General features: G+C 36.9%; 1 protein-coding gene across 1 annotated transcript; it reads right to left on the bottom strand.

Moving 5' to 3' along the window:
• Window positions 1-800: 800 nt before the first annotated feature.
• On the bottom strand, window positions 801-2,528 carry LOC139862263 (uncharacterized protein At3g28850-like). The gene has a single exon (XM_071850839.1). The coding sequence runs from the start codon at window positions 2,230-2,232 to the stop codon at window positions 940-942; it is 1,293 nt and encodes a 430-aa protein (XP_071706940.1). The 5' UTR covers window positions 2,233-2,528; the 3' UTR covers window positions 801-939.
• Window positions 2,529-19,975: the final 17,447 nt, after the last annotated feature.

Below are 19,975 nucleotides of genomic sequence, written 5' to 3'. Positions count from 1 at the left end.
ACCACCTACTATTACCTTTTCAAAGTTTAAATATTTTATATTTCCATTTTAAATTAGAAAGTGCCCGGTTTTCAGCAATTCTAATTATTACATTCCAAACAAATCGTATTTATTTGAACCTAATATAGAGTATTGATTATATTTGCCTTGTAGTTATTGACGCTAACTAGTTATCTTTTTAGGGTTGGTGGCCCGTTAATTAGGCGTGTAGATTTAATGGAATATGTTAACTAACACAAAATCTGTTGGTTCACATAAAATTAATTTTTAAGTCTCAATAAATAACTCACACCTTCAATGAATGAGACATGAGTTTACAAGGTTGATTCAAGATTCAATAATGAATTAACAATCTTACATAAATTGTCTATTACTTTATGCAAATGGTGATAATGAGTATTGTATAACTCTCTAAACTAGTTTTAGAGATGTACGAATAAATTATGGTATACATATCTTTTATGTTTTCAAATGAGATTATCATCATAATACAACAATAACAATACTCAATTTCACATAAACGTGCAAACTTGATAATCACAATTTCAGTTTACATAAATGTGATTTGCTATGGTTGAGTTTTACATTGTCAAACTTTTAGGTGCCATCGATTTCAAAGTCATCAATTGCATAATTGTTCATCGCATGCAATATCTGACCAAAGAATTGTTCCTATTGAGTGCATAATTTTCAATTATGTATGAACGATTGATCGTTAATAATCACGTCTTAATGAGCAAAATCGCTTAAACGCTTCTAATATACACAAATGTCAAGTAAATATATAAAGTTTAACAATGTAAAACTCAAACCATAGCAAATTAATTAATAGAGACCAAAATTTTGAACAAATCAATCAATAGATCAATATATTTTTTCTAGAGGCAAGAAAAAAACAAATTTCACTATACAATCACAAAAATTTTGAAATATCAAGAACTAATCACAACAAATTGGACACCTAATTAGTCCATTTTCATTGCAATCGGGACATCTTTGAAACCCATAGTCACCTTCTTCTTTTTCTTCATCATCAATTTCATCATACTCGTCTTCATAATAAATCTTACAGCTACCAGAACACGTCTCACACGGTACAAATCTTACATCACCACACACCTCACAACCGCAACGAAATCCATCACTATCCACCATTTCACAACCTTCTAACGCCTTCTCGAGATGCCCGTCTTCATGCAATTGCCTAATTTCGATAGCACCACCGATACATTTCTTCCCGATAAACACTTTTGGTAATCCGCTAATAAAACCACCTAATAACTCTTTCAATTCCTCTTTAAACCCGGAATGCATCGATACATCTCGCTCATCGACCCGAACTCCGGTCGAGTTCAAAAGATATCTGACGTGGCAACAATCCTCGTAAGTCTTCCTCACTCCTCGTAAACTAGTGAAATACAAGACCAATTTTTCTTTTACACGTGGCGGACTTTTATTGGTTTTACCATCACTAACAAAATCATAATCTAAACATTTCTTGGAATCTGTGGTATCCAATGAATCATTCTCAAAACCGTCTGATGCCGGCAGATAAAACGGGTTTGTTGGATGTAACAGTTCTAATGATTTTCGAAATGACGTAATCACATCGTTGTCAAAATCCAATGCAACTGACGTATCATTTGAGCTAAAAACAGAATCTGATATGGTATTTTTTTCAGATACGGGTTTGAATTCGGGTTCGGGTTCCGGTTCGGGTTCATCAAGTGGGGATGTAATTGAATTCGGATTAACATGAAACGAGAAGCTACGAAAGTGATTAGCAGCCGAAATTGGTCGTAAGGGGCTGGTATCATCTAATCCTTCCATTAACTCCCACGCATTAATTGTTTCCGGTTCACCGGGAGGCGTTGTGATCGGCGTTCTCGGAGCAAATTTCGGGATCTTTTCTTCGATCATTTTAGACCATGTCTTTGCATCAATCACGCTACCAGCAAATTCATTACTTTCTTTCTCTGAGGCATTTTGCCGAACAGGTTCCGGGCGAATTTGAGCAACTCCGGGATATTTTAACCGGGCAACCTCATCGGAGTCTGATTGATCGAGCTGAAGGTAGCCGAGTGTGGTGGATTTGAGTGCGACGAGATGGTAGCTGTCGTCTTCCGTCTGAGGAGGGTGATGAACGTGCATTGAATAGCTTCGTGTCATCGGAGCGTACGGTGCACGGCAGTTCCGGCACACCGGTTTTTGTTTAGATGTAGCACAACCCATTTGATTGATTGAAAATGAATAAACCCAGCAAAAAAGATTTGGGTTTGAATTACACCCAGTAACAATCAAATATATACTTCGTGTTTACCAATTAAATCAAGTAAAACAAAATCTTGTGTGTGGATATTGGTCGGTAATTAGAATAGATGATTAAGTGAATAAAACATTTTTCCCGACATGAAATAAATTGGTAACTAAAAAGAGTCAAACAAATGTAATTTGTGTTAATCGAGTTAACTAGATTCTAGATTTCATAAAATTTTGTGAAGAAATAGTGTGAAAATAATGAAAGAAAGAAAAAAAGGACAAAAAAAAGTTGGATTTGGAGAAATGGGAATGAGTGGTGTGGTGATAACAACAGTCCAACACCGGCTTCAGCCTTCAAGTCGTGGGGGACATAACATATTACGGGCTACTTTATTATTTTTTATTATTTATTATTACGTGTATTTTTATTTTTATTTTTATTTTTTTTATTATCATCAACAACTAAAAGAAAAGAAAAGTATTTTATTACTCATAGTACTATTTTTTAGGCGCACGAAAACACCGTTGAGTGTGTGAGAGAGAAAGAACGAGAAAACGTGTAAAGCGGGAATTATTCCTTAAATGACTCTTTCCTTTCTTTACCTTTTTACTCGACCGCTAAAAGAGACGATCAAAAAGGGTATGATTTGATTTCCGAAATTAAATTAAATTATTTGTATTTATTTACGGACAACATCTTTCACACTTTCAGTTCTCGCTTTCATGCGGGATTAGGTAAACGTTTATTTATCGTTCAAGAGAATTACTGAATTTACACTATTACCATCAACTTCACTATTATTTTTCAAAAGTTTTATTAACGTGTCGTACAAAACAAATGTTATGTTATAATGTATTTAATTTTAATTTAGATAAAAATGGCTAAATCATCCCTGTGTTTTGCATATTTATCCTAAACCGTCCCCGTGTTAATGAAGATGCTAAAATCATCCTTAATTCGCCAAAATAGTCCCAAAAGTCCCTGTGCTAAACGTCTGTTAATATGAAACGTTAATAACCACCTCGTGCTAGTCACGTGGATGAAACACCCTTTCATATTCCTTCTGTACGTGATTACTGTTTCATTCTTCATCGTTCATCCATATTCAACTATCACGATTTCACTACATTAGCAATGGCAGATGATCATGGTTGGTTTAAGAGGCCAAATAACAACTGTGATTACGATTTCCAAGATACATATAGTTAGTAATTTATACGAAATTATTGTTTCATAAATATTTAAGGTTTACAAGACGGTTACTGTTACATTGAATTTTTTTTTTTTCATTAGCAAGATTACTGTTTCATTAATATTTAGGGTTTACACTAATTCATAAATATTTAAGGTTACTGTATACATTAGCAAGGTTACTGTTTCATAAATATTTAGGGTTTACATTGATTCAACTATGTTACAATGGTTGATATTATTTTTGTTTCAGGTATCTACCAAGAACTTTTTGCCATTAACTTACATCATCATGTAGTGACGAATCTAGGATGAAAGTCCAATGGGGTCCTAAAAAAAATTCAAGGCTAATTATATTTGAAAGGTACTTTAGTGGTTGTTTACCTTCAAAAAAGTATCAATTTTAAAAATTTAAAATATATGAGGTCCTATAGTTAAATTTAGTGGTATCATGTACAATTTGAAGTATACATTGTATAAAATTTATTCTTACTAATGGGGTCATAGGACCCCACTTACACCCCTACCATCATGGTAAATTCATCCATAACCGTAAAAGACACTACGTTGGAGGAATGTAAAATCCATTTGATTTTATTGAAACTTCTACTTTTTGTATGGAAAAGCTAAATGCCATTGTAAAGGAGGTTATTAATGTAGGTGATGAAGTTATGTATTATCATTTTAGAATTCCTGCAGTGATTTGGATAATGGTTTGTCTCCTTTGGCAAGAGAATTTGATGATGTTGTCATTTTAGACACCACGTGGTGGTTATTAACGTTTCATGTTAACAGACGTTTAGCACAGTGACTATTTTGGGACTATTTTGGCCAATTAAGGATGATTTTAGCAGCTTCATTAACATAGGGACGGTTTGAGATAAATAGGTAAAACACAGGGACGATTTAGGCATTTTTATCTTTAATTTTTTTAAAATATTATTTAGTCAAATACGATTTAATAGGTGTCATAGTGATGTAAGTTAACAAAACACGTGTTTGAATATTACCGTTGAAGCATGGGCGAAACATAGTGTTACTCAACGTGGATATCCACCTCACCTAAATTTATCGAGAAAAATAATTTACACTAAAAGAAAAAATGTTTCAAAAAAGTAAAGTTTTTTTTTAGTGTTTATCCCTGCTGAATTAAAAATTTATTAAAATTTTACACTCGTATCATCTGTATTCAGGTTACAAGTTCCGCTACTACGTTAAAGATGTATGTTTTGTTAAATACTACGATAATCAATTTTAAATATAATTATTGTATTTGTTATAAGAAAAGGGGTATGAGAGATATTATCTTGATTATTCCTTAATCGTGAAACACTTTCCTAATTAAATATTTCACTCCTGCAGTGGCGAAATTTTAACCCGGATACAGATGGGACGGGTGTAAAGATTTAATAAAATTTTTATTGTCAGCAGGAGCAAACACTAAAAAACATTATTTTTAGTATATTTTTTAATTTTTTAGTATAAATTTCTTCCCCGATAATTCAAGTGGAGCGGATACCCCCTTTGCGCCCCTCGCAAACCTCAAGTTTACACAAATTCTTATCGGGATAACACAAGAACGATTTTGTTTCAAGCAAAAAAATCAAAATCAAGTATTAGAAAATTGTATATTTCTGTATGAGTTTTCTGTATATATATGCAGTCGTGCAAAAAACGAAAATATAAAATTAGTTAATGGTAGTTAAACATGAAAGGAGGTAACCCTTCACTTTTTGGCGGAAAAAAATGTTGGAAACTACCTTTTTCTTAAAACGTATAGTGCCTTTTCGGTTGAGGTTTTGTAGCGGCTACCCATTGGACCCTGCAAGGGGCGCTGCCCCTTGACCTCGTTAGGGGGTGCGGTCCCCTCGACCCCTGCAATTTCCACGATAGTAATTACCTAACTCTTACAGACGTGTACTCCACACTCTTCGAACTCGTTAATAAGTATAACCATTTAACTCTTCCATTCAAGTAAATCCCAATCAAATCAAATAAATGATGGATGACACTAAAATCACCAACATTGGTGGTGCAATGATATTCACTACACATTTAACTAAACATAATTACTCCATCCGTTCCAAAATAATAGTCTCGCTTTAACGTTCGAAGTTTTCTTCTTCAAATTTGACTTTATATTTATTTGTTTAAATTATATTTTATTTGATGATAATTATGTGAATAAAGTGATTTTTAATTGCATTTTTCATTAATATAACCTTCATCAAAAATTATATAATAAACAAATAAATTTTAAATTAAAGTTGAAGGAGAAATATTTTAATAGTCAAATTGTGACTATTAATTTGAGACTGATGGAGTATATTTTGATTTTTGGTGTTTATCGGATTATAATAGATACAAAGATTAAAGTCATAAGATAAGATAGATTTTTGGGTAAAATCTATAAATACGTCATATACTTTCACTTTTGTTTCAATATAGGTTGTGTAACAAAAAAATACCAGTGTCCCACCTTTTTCGAATGTGAAGTTGCAACAGATAATCTGGCGACGAGTTTGAATTTGGGTGGATATTGATCTTCCTATTTTCACAGAATGGCGGGATTGAATCGCTTGGTATGATGATTAGCGCACTGCGAAGGAGACAAAGACTAGATCATTTGCTATCATCGCCTCCACAGTTTGGCATCTATGTCGGTACCGGAACATCGTATTATTCTAGTCTCATGTGATGAAGAAATGTAACATCCCGTTTTTCTCGTACGTATCGAAAGGTACATACTTAATCATTTGTACGTTTATAACTCGCTAGCTTACGCGTTGATGTATGAATATATGTATATATATATATATATATATATATATATATATATATATATATATATATATATATATATATAAGTATGTGTATACTTGATAATGTGTGCATAAGCAAGACTATATGTGGGTTTTGGTAGCGTTAAGTCTTGCGAAGCTATAGTTGAAGGTTAGGTGAGAATAGGAAGCGGGTTTGGGACGTACAAAATTAATTATTGTCGAAATTCGTTTAAGATGGTCGAAATGGCCAGACAGTGCCTTAGGCCGCGCCGTGACCTTATGGTTCGCGCCGCGGCATATTAAGCAAACCAGGATCAGAACATGAGTTAAAGAGGGTAGAATTTCCCGTTGTATGTCGCGCCGCGACAATTAATGTCGCGCCGCGATAGTTCTGCTGAACTGGTGCCGGTTTTAGCTCAAATTAAATGACTTCAAGGGGCAAATTGGTAATTTCGTGTATAAATCTGTTGGGAGCATTAAATCCCAACCACTCATCCATTTCATTTATTTTCTTTTATCTTTTCTTTCATTTTCTCTCCCAAAAACTCAACACCCATTTAGATTAAAAGTGAGATTTGAGAGGGAAGAATTGAGGGTTGATCTTTGGAGCAAGAATTAAGGTTGTTCCTTGTGTCTCTAGCTACGCGTTGTTAGTCTCGGTAAGTTCTAACTCTTTGAGTTTTAATTGGTTGTAAGCTAGGATTTTGCTAATGAAGATCTTGTATGACCCATTTGAGGGTTTAAGGGGTGGGTTTTGGGTTAGATTGGTGAAAGTAAACCCAAATGGCCATAACCTAGGGTTTGGTCTTATGATTTGGGGTTATAAATGTTAAATGGAGTTTTTAGTCATTAACACGCTTGTTAAAGTTGAAAGAGATGTTATTTGGGTCATGTTTGACAAGTTTGGTAGTGAAAGTGTTAAATGGATCCAAAATGGGCAAGTTGACCTAGTTTGGGTGAAATGGGTATAAATTACCCCAAGTTGGTGTTAGTTGAAGTTAGTAGACTTTAATTCACTAGCTTTAAGTGACTAAGTCGAGTCTTGGCCATTTAAGGGCGGTTGTGGTGTGTTTGAGTCATTTAATGCTAATTGGGTCATTAAATGCTCAAGTAGGTGTAATGTGGTTAATTCCACTAGTTGTGTAATTGAATGTGTACTTAATGTATTAGGTACTTTGCTTTGAAGCTCGGAAGTGCATAATCACCACCGAAGTGCAAAGGTGAGTGGGATAATTATGTGCATGCATATATGATGTATTTATTTGTGTAGTATGAGTTGTGAAGTGTCGAGGTGTTAAGGCACCACTTCTTATGTGATGGGTGAAGCATCGAGGTGTTAAGATGCCACTCGGGGTGAAGCATCGAGGTGTTAAGATGCCACCTAGGGGTGAAGTATCGAGGTGTTAAGACACCACTCCGTAGAATAGATGGGTGAAGCATCGAAGTGTTAAGATGCCACTCGGGGTGAAGTATCGAAGTGTTAAGATGCCACCCGTGGGGTTAGTGTACGAGGTGTTAAGTGCACTAATGGTTGTTATGAACTCCGACGGTCCTTAAACACCGTTCCCTTGTTCGATTGGTTAACCATGGTTGTGTGCAGATTGTAGCATATTATATTGTTTAAATAATATGCTATTGTTATGCTAGCTTATGTTGTTGGAAGTTTAGTATTATACTTGCGATGGTATGATTAATTATATTGCTAGCATGTATGCGGGAATGTGTAAGTGATTGCAAGTATGTAGGTTGTATATGTAAACATATAATTATTGCACTCACTAAGCGTTAGCTTACCCCTCTCGTTGTTCATATTTTTAGATGCAGGTGCGGATAAAGGCAAGGGGGTTATTGGGCACTAGGTGTCCTTGTTGATGTTATGTTGAAGCTTTTGGAAGTTGGCCTACGTTTTGGGTAGTTTAGTCCCAAACCATGCTCAAGGGGTCGTTTGGATTATAAACTATTATTTGTAGTTGGTCAAACTTGTATCACATTCGTTAATGGCCTTTGTGCCTTTTTGTAAACATTAAACTCGTAATATGTTTTGACGAATCGTGTGGAATGGGTTACATATTTAATTGGCGCGTAAATGTGTATTATATTTTTTAAAAAAAAAATTTATCGTACGGAGTACGGGTTGGGTTGTTTCAAGTGGTATCAGAGCATGGTCTAAGGGATTTAGGCGACTTGAGATAGGTGCCTAGACTTGGACTTTATTGTGAGAGCGCTTTATGCGGGACTTGTAGGACTTTGGGTCTAATCGGGAATTGTTAGTGCTTTGGTTTATGTGAGCTAACCTTGTGCTAATTGTTTTATATTGTGTTTAGCAATCATCAAGCAAGACGGACGTTGTACTAGCGAGTTAGTGCGACTTGCTCGCGTAACAACGATTAGCTACCGTTGTTACGAGTGCAAATCGTGCCAAACAGTAATGTACGACGATTATCGAGCAAGATGGAGTAGTGTGGTGTACATGTATATACTTACAAGTTATGTCTTTTCGTTCTTTGTATAATCCTTTCCATTTTATAGAACGAAGACGAGAAACGGACACGATAATGATAACGGTGGTACGAGTGAGGATGTTGAATTCACGGCCAAGGTTGAGGCCATCTTTAAACGTCAAAAGGTGGAATATCTTGAGGAGATTAAGAAGATGTTTCTAGACTCGATTGACGAGCAATTAGTCAATGTAGTCAAAGAGCAAGTCAAGGCCGTCCTTCATGATGATAATATGGGAAGGCGCGACTTTCTCTTTAAGAATTTCAAAGATGCTCAACCACCTATTTTTGAGGGCGAAAGAGACCCGTTAAAGAGTGCCCGGTGGATCTCCGATATGGAGGGGGCCTTTCGAACTTGTGAATGCCCGATTGATAAAAAGACAAGGTACGGTTGTAGCATGCTAAGAGGTGATGCAAAGCTATGGTGGGATGCAAAAATCCAAGTTTATGGCGAGGAACAATGCATGGATTTTACTTGGGATGAGTTCAAAACGGAGTTCTTCCAAGAGTACCGAACTTCGGCCGATCTTACTAGGCTTAAGGACGAGTTGCGTTCCTTGAGGCAAGGGTCGATGGATTTGAATACTCTTAAATCCGTTTACTTGTTAAAAACTCAATTTTTCCCGGAGTATGTCGGGAATGATAAGATGTTGAAGGAAAACTTTTACCGAATATTGAATGACAATTATCAAGAAAAGATTAGTGTGAACGTGGTGAAGAGTTTTGATGAGTTGTTTGATATGGCCAAAGGGTTTGAGTCGCTCATCTTGAGAAAGAGTGGCTTTACCTTCGGTAAAAAGAAGTTTGAAGCTATTAGTCATTCGAACTTTTATAACAAGAGGCACAAAAAGGGCTCCGAGAGTGTTGGTGATGTTAAGAAGGGTGCTTCCGGTGATTTTACTTACGCTTGCTACAATTGTGGGCAAAGGGGGCAGATGGCTCGTGAGTGCCCACAACAATCATCCACAACCAAGCTCACTTGTTTTAATTGCGGTAAAGAAGGGCATAAGAAGCCGGAGTGTCCCGACTTGCGGGGTGATCATGTTAGGAGGTTAGAGAAGGCGGCGGGCACGGCTAAGGGTCGAAATTATTTGATGACCAATGATGAGGCCAAGCATTCCAATAAAGTTGTCTCAGGTACTTTCATGGTTAACTCTAATCCGGAAAGGATATTATTTGATAGCGGTGCTAATTTGTCTTTTGTGTCGCCCCGATTTGTGTCTAAGATTAACAAACTGCTAGCTAAGTTAAGTCATCCGGTAGAAGTTGAAATAGCGGATGGTAAGTCGGTGCTAGGGGTTGATGTGTGTAAAGATTGTAATGTTGTGTTTGGTACCGAAACGTTTAAAATCGATCTCATTCCGATGACTTTGGGTGAGTTTGATATTGTTGTTGGTATGGATTGGCTCGATCGTTATAGAGCCGATATTGCATGCCATGATAAGTTCATTCGTGTCAAGACCCCAAGTGGGGGAGAGTTGATTATTCATGGCGACAAACGAAGAAGACTCGTACCATTATGCACTTATGCACGAGCGCGACGTTTTCTCAAGAGTGGTGGTATATGTCATCTTGCTCATATAGTTGATACTCGTGACGAGCCACCACCTATTCGTGAAATTCCGGTGGTTAATGAATTTGAAGACGTTTTTCCGGATGAGTTACCGGGTGTTCCGGAGGGAAGACAAGTAGAATTTCGCATTGAGTTGGTTCCGGGAGCTACTCCCATTGCTAAAACTCCTTATTGTTTAGCACCGACGGAAATGCAAGAGTTGTTAAATCAAACCCAAGAGTTGCTTGAGAAGGATTTCATTCGACCGAGCTCCTCGTCATGGGGTGCTCCGATTTTGTTTGTGAAAAAGAAAGATGGAAGTATGCGGATGTGCATCGATTTTCAGGAGTTGAATAAAGTGACGATCCTGAATCGCTATCCATTACCTAGGATTGACGATTTGTTTGACCAACTCCAAGGTGCAACATATTTTTCTAAGATTGACTTACGGTCCGGCTATCATCAAGTGCGGGTCCGTGAGGAAGACATAGAGAAAACGGCTTTTCGAATGCGTTACGGGCACTATGAGTTTGTAGTTAAGCCTTTTGGTCTTACGAATGCACCGGCGGCATTCATGGATCTTATGAACCGGGTGTGCCAACCTATGTTGGACAAGTCGGTAGTTGTGTTCATCGACGACATACTTGTTTATTCTAAGAGTATGAAGGAACATGAGCACCATTTGCGTGAAGTGTTGAAGACATTGCGGAAGGAGAAGTTGTATTCAAAATTCTCCAAATGTGAATTTTGGCTAAGGGAAGTCCAATTCCTTGGCCATATTGTGAATCAAGAAGGTATTCAAGTAGATCCGGGGAAGATAGAAACGGTGAAGAGTTAGGGACAACCGACTACGCCTACGGAAATCCGAAGTTTTCTCGGATTGGCCGGTTATTATCGTCGGTTCATCCAAGTCTTTTCTAAGATTGCTTCTCCTTTGACTAAATTGACGAGGAAGAATGTAAGATTTAATTGGGAGAACGATCAAGAAATCGCTTTTCAATTGTTAAAAGAGAAATTGTGTCAAGCTCTGGTGTTAGTGTTGCCGGAAGGGGTAGAAGACATGACGGTTTATTGTGATGCTTCTTTAAATGGGCTCGGGTGTGTTTTGATGCAAAGAGGTAAGGTCATCGCTTACGCCTCTCGACAATTAAAGGAACACGAAAAGAGATACCCGACTCACGATCTTGAATTGGCTGCGGTGGTTCATGCGTTGAAAATTTGGCGCCACTACTTGTATGGTGTCAAGTGTACGATTTATTCGGACCATAAGAGTTTGAAACATCTCTTTACCCAACGAGATTTGAATTATCGTCAACGTAGGTGGATGGATGTGGTAAAGGATTATGATTGTGAGATACTTTACCATCCGGGAAAGGCGAACGTGGTCGCGGACTCCTTGAGTCGTAAGAGTCAACATCCGGCGATACGAGTAGGATCGTTACGCATGATTATTACTAACGATTTCCTTGTAAAGCTTGGTGAAGTTCAAATAGAAGCGTATGTTCACAACAAGTACGAAGAGCGGATTGTGGGGCAAACGGAGTTCATTACTATGGGCTCGCGTGGTTTGTTGTCATTTCAAGGAAGAGTGTGGGTACCTAAGATGGGTGGTAACCGACAAGTGCTACTAGATGAAGCACATAAGTCAAGGTATTCCATTCATCCGGGTGCAACAAAGATGTACTATGATTTGAAGAAAGATTATTGGTGGCCCGGTATGAAACGTGATGTGGTTAAGTATGTTGAACAATGCTTCACTTGTTTGCAAGTTAAAGCCGAACACCAAAAGCCGTACGGTAAGTTACAACCCTTGGAAGTCCCGAAATGGAAATGGGAGCACATTACCATGGACTTCATTACTAAGTTACCAAAGACGGCGAGAACCCAATATGATACGATTTGGGTGATAGTTGATCGATTGACGAAAAGTGCTTTGTTTCTTCCCATTCGGGAAACGATATCATCGGAGACTTTATCCAAGTTGTTTATCAAGGAGGTGATATCGAGACATGGGGTTCCTATATCTATTGTTTCGGATCGAGATACTCGTTTCACGTCCCGGTTTTGGAACAAGTTTCATGAAGATATGGGTACTCAATTGAAAATGAGCACGGCGTATCATCCTCAAACGGATGGTCAAACCGAGCGTACGAACCAAACGTTGGAGGATATGTTAAGGGCGTGTATTATTGATTTTGGTGGAAGTTGGGATGAGCACTTACCATTGGTGGAATTCTCGTACAATAATAGTCACCACACTAGTATTGGAATGCCACCGTATAAGATGCTCTATGGGCGTAGGTGTCGAACTCCCATTTGTTGGGGAGAGGTGGGTCAACAAGAAATCGGAAGTTCGGATTTGGTTTTGGAAACGAATAGTAAAATTGAGATGATTCGGGCTCGACTTAAAGCGGTGCAAGATCGACAAAAGTCTTATGCCGATAAAGGTAGGAGAATAATTGAGTTTCAAGAAGGTGACATGGTGATGCTTAAGGTTTCTCCATGGAAGGGTGTTATCCGGTTTCGGAAACGAGGAAAGTTAGCTCCTCGGTTTATTGGTCCTTTCATGGTTTTGGCACGTGTTGGTGAGGTTTCTTATCGACTAGAGTTACCCGAAGAACTTGCGGGAATCCATAACACGTTTCATGTTTCCCATCTTCGTAAGTGTCTTGCTGATGACTCGAATTGGGTGCCTTTAGATGAGATTACGTTGAATAACAAGCTAGAGTATGCGGAAGAACCGGTTGCAATCCTTGATGAGAAGGTTAAGATGTTGCGGAACAAGGAAATTAGAACTTTCAAGGTGCAATGGCGACATCGAAAGGGTTCCGAGTTTACGTGGGAATCCGAAGAGTTTGTTTTGGTTTATCTCCCGGCTTGTCATGCGGCTTGGATCGCGAGGACGCACTCCGATTCAAGTGGGGGAGAGTTGTAACATCCCGGTTTTCTCGTACGTATCGAAAGGTACATACTTAATCATTTGTACGTTTATAACTCGCTAGCTTACGCGTTGATGTATGAATATATGTATAGATATATATATATAAGTATGTGTATACTTGATAATGTGCGCATAAGCAAGACTATATGTGGGTTTTGGTACCGTTAAGTCTTGCAAAGCTACAGTTGAAGGTTAGGTGAGAATAGGAAGCGGGTTTGGGACGTACAAAATTAATTATTGTCGAAATTCGTTTAAGATGGTCGAAATGGCCAGACAGTGCCTTAGGCAGCGCCGCGACCTTATGGTCCGCGCCGCGGCATATTAAGCAAACCAGGATCAGAACATGAGTTAAAGAGGGTAGAATTTCCCGTTGTATGTCGCGCCGCGACGATTAATGTCGCGCCGCGACAGTTCTGCTGAACTGGTGCCGGTTTTAGCTCAAATTAAATGACTTCAAGGGGCAAATTGGTAATTTTGCGTATAAATATGATGGGAGCATTAAATCCCAACCACTCATCCATTTCATTTATTTTCTTTTATCTTTTCTTTCATTTTCTCTCCCAAAAACTCAACACCCATTTAGATTAAAAGTGAGATTTGAGAGGGTAGAATTGAGGGTTGATCTTTGGAGCAAGAATTAAGGTTGTTCCTTGTGTCTCTAGCTACTCGTTGGCAGTCTCGGTAACTTCTAACTCTAAGTTTTGAGTTTTAATTGGTTGTAAGCTAGGATTTTGCTAATGAAGATCTTGTATGACCCATTTGAGGGTTTAAGGGGTGGGTTTTGGGTTAGATTGGTGAAAGTAAACCCAAATGGCCATAACCTAGGGTTTGGTCTTATGATTTGGGGTTATAAATGTTAAATGGCGTTTTTAGTCATTAACACGCTTGTTAAAGTTGAAAGAGATGTTATTTGGGTCATGTTTGACAAGTTTGGTAGTGAAAGTGTTAAATGGATCCAAAATGGGCAAGTTGACCTAGTTTGGGCGAAATGGGTATAAATTACCCCAAGTTGGTGTTAGTTGAAGTTAGTAGACTTTAATTCACTAGCTTTAAGTGACTAAGTCGAGTCTTGGCCATTTAAGGGCGGTTGTGGTGTGTTTGAGTCATTTAATGCGAATTGGGTCATTAAATGCTCAAGTAGGTGTAATGTGGTTAATTCCACTAGTTGTGTAATTGAATGTGTACTTAATGTATTAGGTACTTTGCTTTGAAGCTCGGAAGTGCATAATCACCACCGAAGTGCTAAGGTGAGTGGGATAATTATGTGCATGCATATATGATGTATTTATTTGTGTAGTATGAGTTGTGAAGTGTCGAGGTGTTAAGGCACCACTTCTTATGTGATGGGTGAAGCATCGAGGTGTTAAGATGCCACTCGGGGTGAAGCATCGAGGTGTTAAGATGCCACCTAGGGGTGAAGTGTCGAGGTGTTAAGACACCACTCCGTAGAATAGATGGGTGAAGCATCGAAGTGTTAAGATGCCACTCGGGGTGAAGTATCGAAGTGTTAAGATGCCACCCGTGGGGTTAGTGTACGAGGTGTTAAGTGCACTAATGGTTGTTATGAACTCCGACGGTCCTTAAACACCGTTCCCTTGTTCGATTGGTTAGCCATGGTTGTGTGCGGATTGTAGCATATTATATTGTTTAAATAATATGCTATTGTTATGCTAGCTTATGTTGTTGGAAGTTTAGTATTATACTTGCGATGGTATGATTAATTATATTGCTAGCATGTATGCGGGAATGTGTAAGTGATTGCAAGTAAGTAGGTTGTATATGTAAACATATAATTATTGCACTCACTAAGCGTTAGCTTACCCCTCTCGTTGTTCATATTTTTAGATGCAGGTGCGGATAAAGGCAAGGGGGTTATTGGGCACTAGGTGTCCTTGTTGATTTTATGTTGAAGCTTTTGGAAGTTGGCCTACGTTTTGGGTAGTTTAGTCCCAAACCATGCTCAAGGGGTCGTTTGGATTATAAACTATCATTTGTAGTTGGTCAAACTTGTATCACATTCGTTAATGGCCTTTGTGCCTTTTTGTAAACATTAAACTCGTAATATGTTTTGACGAATCGTGTGGAATGAGTTACATATTTAATTGGCGCGTAAATGTGTATTATATTTAAAAAAAAAAAATATTTATCGTACGGAGTACGGGTTGGGTTGTTTCAAGAAACCTTTATTTTTTGATTCTATTTCTTTGTTTACTTTTAATTGGTTATGTAGTATAGGTAAATCGGCTGTAATTTGGAACGATTGGTGCATTAAATCGTTATAATCTGTGTGTCTTTCCTAGCAGCTGGCTAGGAAGGTTGGTTTTTAATAATATTTTATTTTGTTTCAAAAAAACAAAACATATAGAATTAAAGTAATAGCAGTGTTTTTATTGATAATATTTTGTATGAACTTTTGTTGATTAATATGTCGCATACACGTAATGTATTTTCTTCGTGCACATATTTTTTCGGTTGTGTGAAAGTGCTCTGTAATATTTACTTGGTAGTATGTAGTGTTCAAACATAAATTAATTACAAAATTCATACGAAACATAACCAAACAAAAAGATTTCAGATATTAAGAAGTATATATTTTGCAAAATAATATCGATAACAATTTCCTAAATTTATGTATATTAGTTTACCGATAAGTGAAGATAATATATTTATAATATTTAAATGTATTAATTTTAAAATTATGTAAAAAAATTTCGAACGGCAGAAATTTTATTAAAAAACTAGCGAACCGCTAGAAAGAATGAAATACCAAAATTACAAGAAAGACATAAAGAAAATTACAAGAAATATAAAGGAGACAACAACCATTTGTTACAGATGCATCTCTTCTTATGAAATCTAGCAGAAATCCAGTTAAAACTTGTTGTCACGATGCTATCAAACACATGGCATTTTCTGAAAGAGTGATCGTCAAAGGTGATGCAATTCCGTACTCTCCAAATATTCCACAGTGTGGCATACACAATAATTTTTACAATGAGTCATTGACACCCATGAATAGTAACACCATCTATCTAAGCCCAAACATTATCTAATGAACCCCAAGTAGGTAGTGAAAGATTCATCCAATGAGCAATCTTGAACCAAATCAATTTACTTGTATCGTAAAATAAGAAAATATGAGCTTCATCTTCAAGTTGCAAGTGACATAAAGAACAATGAGCATCCTCTAAATCCATACCTCGATCCAAAATGTTTTATTTTGTAGCTAACCTTGATAACTTTAGGCGCCAGATAAATACATTATTTTAATTGGACTTTCTTACACCAACTACTTGGCGAGACAAAAGATGTCATATCTCGGGCATCAATCAACTTACGTGCTTTCGAGACCAAATATGTATCCCCTTCCCAAGTCCAAATATTATGCGATTGGGATAAAGTTAATGTACCAATCGAATCTGAGTTTGTGATAAATTATGTAATTTATGAGGTTGTGACATGTGGCAAATTGAATCCGATAGTGACACGTGACAAATTGAATTTGATAATAACATGTGACAAAATTGCACACGCTTTATATATAATTTATATAATAAAATAATGTAATAGAAGAGATATATATATATATATATATATATATATATATATATATATATATATATATATATATATATATATATATATATATATATATATATATATATATATATATATATATATATATATATATAGGGTGAGGATCCAGAGAGAACCAGAGGTGGTAGAGAACCGAAAGAACCAACAGCTCGACCTTCAATCTGCGTGCATCTCAAGTCATTCTGCGTGCAGATCGAGTCAATCTGCGTGCAGCTCGAGTCAAGCTGGGTGCAGATGGAGTCAAGCTGGGTGCAAATTGAGTCAATCTGCGTGCAGATTGAGCTTGTTTTTGGGTGCAGGCACACTCTGTTCTTCGTAAGAAATTGAATCTCTGAAAATCAAACCTATAGCAAAAATTAAAAACGCAGATTTATTAGGTTTCATCTCGTGAATCTATGTGCAAAGTTTCAGATTCTAACACCTAGATTTGAGCTCGAATTCGTGAGTTCATCTACAAAATTCACCTAGTCAATCGAATGTGCAGATTCTTAAATCAATCGAATTAATGTTTGAAATTGATGTTACCTTGTTCCAATAGCCGCGACTAGAAGATTTTGTGAAGGATTCAAGGTCTGAAAACAACTGAATCATAAAAATCAAAGTTACAGTTCATCTTCATCCATTCGTTCACTGTTCATCATGAAATTGAGGAATTCGATGATGATTTGGAATATAATCCTTCAAGGAAGTAGATAATATCAGCCTTAGGATCTTGTTTCATCGATTTTAACTTTCAATTTTGTTGATTTTGATGTCTGATAAAATTGGTAAAATCGACAGGTGAAGGTTCGCTGGGTTCTCTGCTATGCAGAGTTCTTCCAGGATCCTTTCACTATATATATATATATATATATATATATATATATATATATATATATATATATATATATATATATATATATATATATATATATAACATTTCCACGCAATAGATTATTTGGGATAATTTTAATTTGAAAGGAGCTTAAATTATAAATATAAGTGGTTTTTATAATTATTTTAAAAAAAATTAATTACTTTTTCGAGAATATGTCCTCGCAATAGGTACGCGGGATAATCCTTATTTTAGGCGGAACTTACAATATAAATATAATATAATTAATTTTAATAAAAATAAAATTTTTAAGAAAAGTGAATTTTTTGTTGCGAAGACGTTTCCTGATAATAGATTACCTGAAATTTTGTATCTTATTTATGAGAGAACTAAAATTATAAACAGTGGCAGAGCTTGAACAATTTTTTTAGAAGGGCCGAACATGACATATTATATCTAGATACCAAATGATTTTATAAAGAATAATAATTTTGAGTATGTTGGTGATATCTCCAAGAGGAAAGGGCCTCTCAGGAACCCATGACTCTTAAATTCATATAGCAATCACATGAAATTTGTAGTACTTTGAGTTACGAGCGTTTGAGCTTTTGAATCAACTAAATTCGAGTCCGTTTGAAGGAGATATAATCAAAATGGTGGCAACTTGCAAATTCTGTGAGCCTTCACTATATTGACTTAAACGGACTCCAGTTTAGTTGATTCAAAAGCTCAAACGTCCGTAACTCAGAGGGCTACAAATGCCCACTAGCTACTCAAACTTTTGGAGGGGCGAGGGTCCCCTTTTGTTCTAAGAAAGTTCTGCCCTTGAATATAAATATAATTCTTTAATGAATAGAATATTTATTTAAGTTAATTTCCAATTGCAATGTCTTGGTGCATATAATCCCCAGTCGTAGATAGCTTATCGTTTTAATACATTTGGTCATGAAATAACGTATCGTTGTGATTATTGATTATATATGTGATTGTGCGTGCTTAATTAGTTAAACAATCAATAAGTTAAACTGCATACACAGTCGGCCGAGTGTGTCCACACACTCGACCGACTGTGTGACTCAGTCGACCGACTGTCTAACACAGTCGACCGACTGTGTCTGGCATGCAGTATATATATACGGGTTTAAGCCTCATTGTTGAGGTTACACACTCTAATAAACCTAATCGGTTGTCATACATTTCATTCGATCCCTAACACTGATTACCACCGAAATCAATCGTTTAGGCTCCGTTCTAATCTAGATTAAACCCTAGGTTTGACCGATACGAACCCAACGCGGCCCGAATCTCGGTTTATTCGTTTCTAGTGAATTCCACCTCTAGTAACGATCATAAGCGACCTAAGATCCGTCAAAACAACGTCTACAAAGTGGTATCAGAGCTGGAGTCTCTGGTTTTGCTTATCAAAATCGTTTTTGGGGCAAACTTTTAGGTTTTTGGTGTTTTTACTCATTTTTACAAATTAATCTGAGTTTTTACGTTATAGTGCGAGTGTTTTGTATTAAATCGTGCTTTCGGTGGTTTTAGCAAAGTTTCCTACGTTTTAGTTTAGGTGATCTCGTCAAAAATCGATCGAAAAATCAAATTTTCCCTAGAAAACCCTAAAAATCGACCTGCTACTATCAAGAACACACTCGGCCGTGTGAGTCTTGACATTCAACCAAGTGAATCCTTCAATCGACCGAGTGAGTCATCAGTCAACCGTGTGAGTATTCATTAAGACGTGTGAGTTTTACCTAGTCAATCGGCCGTGTGAGTCCAGACACCCGACCGTGTGAGTAAGACAATCGACCGAGTGACCATAGACACTCGATCGTGGGAGTAGTAATACCATAGTGAACTATTGTAACGAAGTGCTGCCAAATTTTTGTTAGACATTCTACCGTGTGACTTTGACACTCGACTGTGTGACCTAGACACTCGACCGTGTGACTTACACAATCGGCCATGTGACATAGACAATCGACCGTGTGTCTGTTTAACCAGAATTTTAATAAACTTTAATCACACTTAATTAATCAGAATGTCAGACAGTAATGAACAAGTGACTAATGAATACAGTGCTCTCGTGATAGTGCCTGGACTTCAAAAAATGTTACTTTCCGAGAGTGAGTCGGGAACTGCGAATAAGGTTCCTAAACTAGAGAACCTCAAAGACTTCTTGGGCTGAAAAGCCCGATTTATGATTTACTTGAATGGTATAGACTCTAGATTGTGGGAATTAATTGAGACTGAGTATGTATGGCCAGTAGGAGCTGATGGTGAACCTAAAGAAACTTCACATTTTAATCCAGTTAAACGCGAACAATATAACTTGGAGT

This window comes from Rutidosis leptorrhynchoides, chromosome 8 (genome assembly GCF_046630445.1).
Source record: "Rutidosis leptorrhynchoides isolate AG116_Rl617_1_P2 chromosome 8, CSIRO_AGI_Rlap_v1, whole genome shotgun sequence".
NCBI lineage: Eukaryota > Viridiplantae > Streptophyta > Magnoliopsida > Asterales > Asteraceae > Rutidosis > Rutidosis leptorrhynchoides.
The sequence above is the reverse complement of the archived record's forward strand: the minus strand, read 5'-3'. Positions and strand labels throughout refer to the sequence as shown.

Bases quoted from the DNA above. Each gene is read 5' to 3' on its own strand.
- LOC139862263 (XM_071850839.1), bottom strand. From the start codon at position 2,232: ATGGGTTGTGCTACATCTAAACAAAAACCGGTGTGCCGGAACTGCCGT.